The 6,120-nt window shown below is 45.6% G+C and overlaps 1 protein-coding gene and 1 long non-coding RNA gene across 3 annotated transcripts; both read right to left on the bottom strand.

The window, feature by feature from the left end:
• Window positions 1–350: 350 nt before the first annotated feature.
• LOC134789418 (uncharacterized) lies at window positions 351–1,712 on the bottom strand. The gene is made up of 2 exons (XM_063760025.1): window positions 1,634–1,712; window positions 351–1,036 (listed from the first exon to the last, which is right to left on the bottom strand). The coding sequence occupies exons 1-2, from the start codon at window positions 1,710–1,712 to the stop codon at window positions 351–353; spliced, it is 765 nt and encodes a 254-aa protein (XP_063616095.1).
• A 354-nt stretch (window positions 1,713–2,066) lies between these two features.
• Window positions 2,067–4,727, bottom strand: LOC134806334 (uncharacterized). Of its 2 annotated transcripts, XR_010146520.1 has the most exons (4): window positions 4,683–4,727; window positions 3,860–4,010; window positions 2,825–3,232; window positions 2,067–2,484 (listed from the first exon to the last, which is right to left on the bottom strand). It is a non-coding gene; the product is annotated as an uncharacterized LOC134806334 (long non-coding RNA). The 2 variants fall into 2 exon arrangements; XR_010146519.1 differs by lacking the exon at window positions 4,683–4,727 and having other exon boundaries at window positions 3,860–4,328.
• Between the last annotated feature and the right edge of the window lie 1,393 nt (window positions 4,728–6,120).

Here is a 6,120-nt window from a genome sequence, read left to right as displayed (position 1 = left end):
GTCTAATTTAAGACAACTTTGTTCTCACATCTCGAGTAAGTTAATAATCCTCCCTAGACTCCTTGTCAGTGTTGCCAACCATACAGCAATTACTTTTTCCTCGACATGAGGTCTGTTTGGATGCGTGGCGATTCGCCACACCACCCCCCCACGGAGACAATTAAACCACATAAAATATTTATAACAGACAAACAAAAATACTACATACCAATCATGTGATAAGTTCTGAACCAGACAATATTACAATTAAAATTTGGATGCGTGGCGATTCGCCACACCACCCCCCCACGGAGACAGTTAAACCGCATACAGTTTTATAACCGACAAACAAACATATTACAATTAAAATATTATAAATCTAACCTATTCTTGTGCTTTACTATCCTCCCTGCCCTAGTGACTATAGGTATAGGATCAGGAGTTGGAGAATGGATAGTAGGACCTGGAATGGGCACTGTCGCTGGAGAAGCATCTGGTGCAGGTGCTGCAGCAGGTAACGGCAGAACAGAAGTTTGACTGGGCTCCGAGCTGTCTATGTGTGCAGGTTTTACTCTGTCAATACTGACGGTAGCCTCTCTGCCGTTTATATCTATGGTCAGGGTTTTGCCCTGCCTCTGTTTGACCAGATACGGGCCAGTGTAAGGTGGTTGCAGAGAGCGCCGCACTGAATCGTCCCGGAGAAATACGTGTGTCGCGATATTCAGGTCTTTAAAAACAAATGAAGATGGTTGGGAATGATGGGCAGCGGGTGTGGCTCGTAGTCCTTTCATATGGTTTCTCAATCGAGTAACAAAATCCATCATTACCTCCGAACCTGCTGTTTTCTCTGGAGCAACGACGAGCTCGCCGGGGAGACGAAGAGGCTCGCCGTACAGTAGCTCGGCGGCAGACGTTTTCAAGTCTTCTTTAAGTGCGGTTCTCATGCCTAATAATACCAGCGGCAATGCTGTTAACCAGGTTTCTCCGTGGCACATGACAGCCGCTTTTAATTGACGATGCATGCGTTCCACCATTCCATTTGCTTGTGGGTGATACCCTGTCGTCCGAATGCGATTAGTACCGCAAACGTCCATAAGGCGATGGAAAAGGTTTGATTCAAACTGACGTCCTTGGTCAGTGGTCACCACAGAGGGTACCCCGTATCGGGATATCCACTCCCGGGTGAACGTTTCTGCTACTTCTTCTGCAGTGATCCCGACCATTGGCCAAGCCTCTGGCCACCGGGTAAATCTGTCGACAGCTGTCAAACAGTACTGGTAACCTTTACTGTGGGGCAAGGGGTCGATGATGTCGAGATGTACATGGCGTAGACGAAAGGAAGGGCTAGTAAACTTCTCCAATGGTGCGTTTGCATGTCTAGTAACTTTACAGCGTTGGCAAGCAAGGCAGCTACGTGCCCATTGTCGACATTCCTTCCTTATGTTAGGCCAGACGAAACGATCAGCCATCAAACGGGCCGAAGCTCGAGCGCCAGGGTGGCTGAGATTGTGGATCTTCTCAAAGTACTTCCGACGAAAGGCTGGAGTTAGGTATGGACGAGGTTTTCCTGTCGATACATCGCAAAAAATTTCCACATCGATGCCTGGTAATTTAATCTTTTCGATTTTTAAAGAGGAATTTGTTTGTAACTTACGGAGCTCTTCGTCGGTATCTTGAGACTTTGCCAATTCCGCGTAATCGTCCTCGATCCGAATCGCCTCAATTCTTGACATCGTATCCGCTACGACGTTCTCCTTTCCTTGAACATAAACTATATCCGTCGTAAACTGCGAAATGAAAGAGAGCTGATTGAGCTGTACCGGAGGTAGTTTCTCCCGACGCTGAGAAAAGGCATAGATTAATGGTTTGTGATCTGTGTATATGGTGACGTGCTGTACTTCAAGCACGTGACGAAAGTGCTGCACCGCCTCATACACTGCTAGCAACTCGCGATAGTAGGCTGGCCAGCTCGTATATCGAGCTGGAAGCTTCCTGCTAAAGAAGGCGAGAGGTTGCCAGTTCCTATTGACTTTCTGTTGCAAGCAAGCCCCCACATGGGTTGATGACGCGTCAGTAAAGAGTCCCAATTGAGCATCATCAATAGGATGGGCTAATAGAGTAGCAGTGGCAAGATGTTCTTTACATTTGTTGAACGCGAGCTCCAGCTCAGGCGTCCAAGGCACCGGCTTTGGCCCTTTTAGTTGTGAGGATGCCAACACATTTGTGAGTGGTGCTTGGAGTTCAGCCGCTTTTGGGAGGAACCGGCGGTAAAAATTTACCATGCCTAAGAATCTACGAAGGCCTTCAACCGTCTTTGGTAGAGGAAAACTTCGTAGTGATTCTATTCTCTCTGAGGGCGGAAATGTGCCGTTTTTATTAATACGATACCCAAGAAAAGTCACCTCGTCTGCGGCTAACACGCACTTCGAGGAGTTGACGACGACTCCATACTTGGACAACCTCTGGAACAGAGCTCGAAGATGTCGAGCATGCTCTGCAGGGTCCCTGGAAAACACAAGGATATCATCAATGTACGGGTAGCAGAAATCAAGTCCCCTCACTACTTCATCCATAAAGCGCTGGAAAGACTGTCCAGCATTGCGCAACCCGAAGGTCATGAAGGGAAACTCGAATAGTCCAAAGGGGGTCGTTATCGCGGTTTTACTGATATCGGCCTCATGGACTGGTATTTGCTGATAGGCTTTTACTAAATCTATTGTGCTAAAAATTGTTGAGCCTGCCAGATTGTGTGCAAAGTCGCCTATGTGACGCACCGGATATCGATCTGGAACTGTTCTAGAATTTAGTATACGGTAGTCGCCACACGGACGCCATCCATGCTCACCTTTTCTTGCCATGTGTAAGGGTGATGCCCAGGGGCTGCTTGATAGGCGAGCAGTTCCACACTTCAACATATCATCAAACTCTTTCTTTGCTGCCTGTAGTTTTTGAGGTGCAAGTCTTCGTGGACGGCATGACACAGGCGGCCCTTCTGTAGTGATGATGTGGTGTACTGTTGAGTGCTTCACAATCCGTGGGAGTCCAGGCGGTCGCAAAATATCAGGAAATTCCAGCAGGATTTTTGAGAATGGTGACTCTGCAACGATTGCCTTGACGCTTTGTTGATTAATTTGGGCAATGGTAGCCGGAGCAAAGTTCCTTGTGTTGCCATCTATCAGCCGTTGGTTGTGACAGTCAGGTATCAGGTAATATTCAGCCAATAGGTCTGAGCCGATGATAGGTGCACTAACGTCTGCAATCACAAAATTCCATTTGAAAAATCGACCCAAACCTAAATCTAACTGCAAGGGAAGTGTGCCATAAGTTTTTATAGCACTTCCGTTGGCGGCTCGAACGTCAAAAGTTGTGGCAATATATTTTCCCTTAAGTAGGTTGCGTGGGAAGCAGCTGATATCAGACCCAGTATCAATTAAAAATAGGTGACCTGTTTTAGACTCCCTGACAAATAAACGGCGGCCGAATGTTGAGCAATCAGAAGCCGCCTCTACTGATTGCTTGGAAAGTTTCCCTCTTGACGGGGTTTCCAGGTACAAGGAGAGATACATTTTGTGGCATTTTTGCCATAGCGTTTGTGGTACCAGCACCAACGTCCTCCGGGTCTAGATTGCGACTGTGAATTAGGCTGGGAGCGGAAACGAGATGACTGTGAGTCCCTGGTACTGAGGGCTTCAACTCTCATTGTTAAGTCGTCAATGCACTTCATGAGAGCAGTCATTTCCGATGGCCCAGAAGTATTGTTATTGTTGACTGCACAGGTAGCAGGTGCAACAGCCGGAGGTGATGCCTCCAAGAGCGCATCAGCTATTTCAGCTACGCTGTCCAACTCCAGGTCTTTATGTCCAATAATAATCCTCTGTACCTCTAATGGTAGTCGGCGTAGCCACAATTCTCGCAGAATGCCTTCATCTCCCATGGAACTTCCTGCCAGTGAACGGAGATGTTGCAGGAACACTGTAGGTTTCCGGTCACCAAGCTCTTCTCCATTAAGCAGTTGGCGTATTTCCTGAGGTCTAGAAATAGAAAGCTTCTTGATTAATTCTGCTTTTATTTTTGTGTATTTATTCTCAGCAGGTGGGTTTAGAATACAATCTTCAACTAACTTGGCTGTTGTTGTATCAAGCATGGACAAGACATAGCCATATTTAGCTCCATCTGACTTTATGCCTGCTGTATCAAATTGGGATTCTGCCTGGGCAAACCAAAGTTTAGGTTGATGAGTCCAAAAGCTAGGAAGTTTAACCTTAATAGCATTAACCTGTGGAGTAGGAGTTACTCCAAGAAGCGACACACGTTGCTGGAGTTCTTCAAACTTCTGTAAAATTTCTGCATTTGCCTCTGTTCCCATGATTATAATTACACCAACGGATATAAGGTAATTTTTCCCTAGCCACTACAATCTCCAGGCCTATTAGTTGACAAGTCAATGATATTTACAGTTAACGAACCAAATTAATTTATATAACTGTGTTATTGTTGTAATACAAAAGTTATTTTCGAACTCAATATACAAGTGAGGTGTAAGTAAGTAAATAGAAACTTTAGAATAAGTCATTAGATGGTTACATTAAACTTATAAGATTAATTTTTACAAATATGGCGATTGTAACTACGAAAGTTCCAAGTAAATAGTATGAACACGGGTTAATATTAGTCCGATCACCAAAATATGAAGATAAACTTACAATTGTCCAGATTTAAAACAAAAATACTTGCAGCAAGGACGTAACTGGATCCACTGACAGTTCTGACACTGACTTTGACTTTGACGTTTGAAGTCTCTTCGCGCTTGAGATTGAATTTCCCGCCGTTGAACCACGGGAAAAGTATGGCTGACAAAGTTTATGATCGAAATTATTACAACTTATTATGTTACTTCGAAATGCACTTCACCACTTTATTTCACTTTTATTTTGCTCGTAAAACTATGTTCCGTACGGCGATGCTGACGATATGGACGATATGAGTAGGCAGCTTTTCTTGGAAATGCCGGGTCCGCCCAAGGTCAATGCAAATTAGTCTCCAGACTCTGTTGGATTTGGAGTCTCGTTCTGCGAATTCCGCGTGGCCTTCGCTTGGAGCAGCTTATTGGAAATCTCTGGCGTCTGTTCCTAACGCCTCAGACGTATTCCTGCCGGCTTCTACAGCGTGAGAGATCGGGGTCACCACTTTGGAGTGGCGGTGCACGTCGATTTAAATGACACAACACTTCTTGTTGTAGACAATCTTTATTCGCCAAGCTTACGCTAAAAGGCCACAGTAACTTTATTATAAGAACTACATTATAACTAGTCTAATTTAAGACAACTTTGTTCTCACATCTCGAGTAAGTTAATAATCCTCCCTAGACTCCTTGTCAGTGTTGCCAACCATACAGCAATTACTTTTTCCTCGACATGAGGTCTGTTTGGATGCGTGGCGATTCGCCACATACCTATGACCAGCAAAACCATAGGTTTCCAGAAATTATTGATTTTATTTTCTATGTATATGTATAATATACTAACCTTGTGAAATGTACAATACAAATGAAACCAGTGTTTAACGTAACGTGACTAAAATAAGTTTATTTAGGTCTCCGTGCCTTCGCTTGAACCACATTATGAGATAACACCCTTGTAACTCAGCCCTAATCAAGCGAATTCATCAACTAGTAGCGCCATCTATCGCGCTACCCAAGTACTAATGTCGCCCGGTTGCCAGCGCGCGGCTGCTTTCTCTTCAGTACGCTTTTGTAACTCAGCCGAGCAACACGTTTACAAAGCAAGTTTAAAAAGATCAAGAAATTTAAACCGTAAAAATATTTTGAAAACCTCCGACTTCGTGACATTCCGCTCGGTGCCCATGGCCCAGCGACGAGACGCAGTGACCTTCCTACAGGCACCGTCACAAAAAGTACACGGGTACTTACGCCTCATGGCCTCGTCCTGTGGGACAACAAGCGTCGTCCCGTGAGACGATATGGCGTCGTCCCGTGAGACGACATGGCGTCGTCCCGTGAGACGACATGGCGTCGTCCCGTGAGACGACATGGCGTCGTCCCGTGAGACGACATGGCGTCGTCCCGTGAGACGACATGGCGTCGTCCCGTGAGACGACATGGCGTCGTCCTGTGAGACGACA

This window comes from Cydia splendana, chromosome 3 (assembly GCF_910591565.1).
Source record: "Cydia splendana chromosome 3, ilCydSple1.2, whole genome shotgun sequence".
Taxonomy (NCBI): Eukaryota; Metazoa; Arthropoda; class Insecta; order Lepidoptera; family Tortricidae; genus Cydia; species Cydia splendana.
Note: the sequence above shows the minus strand (reverse complement) of the source record. Positions and strands in the feature narration are given on the sequence as shown.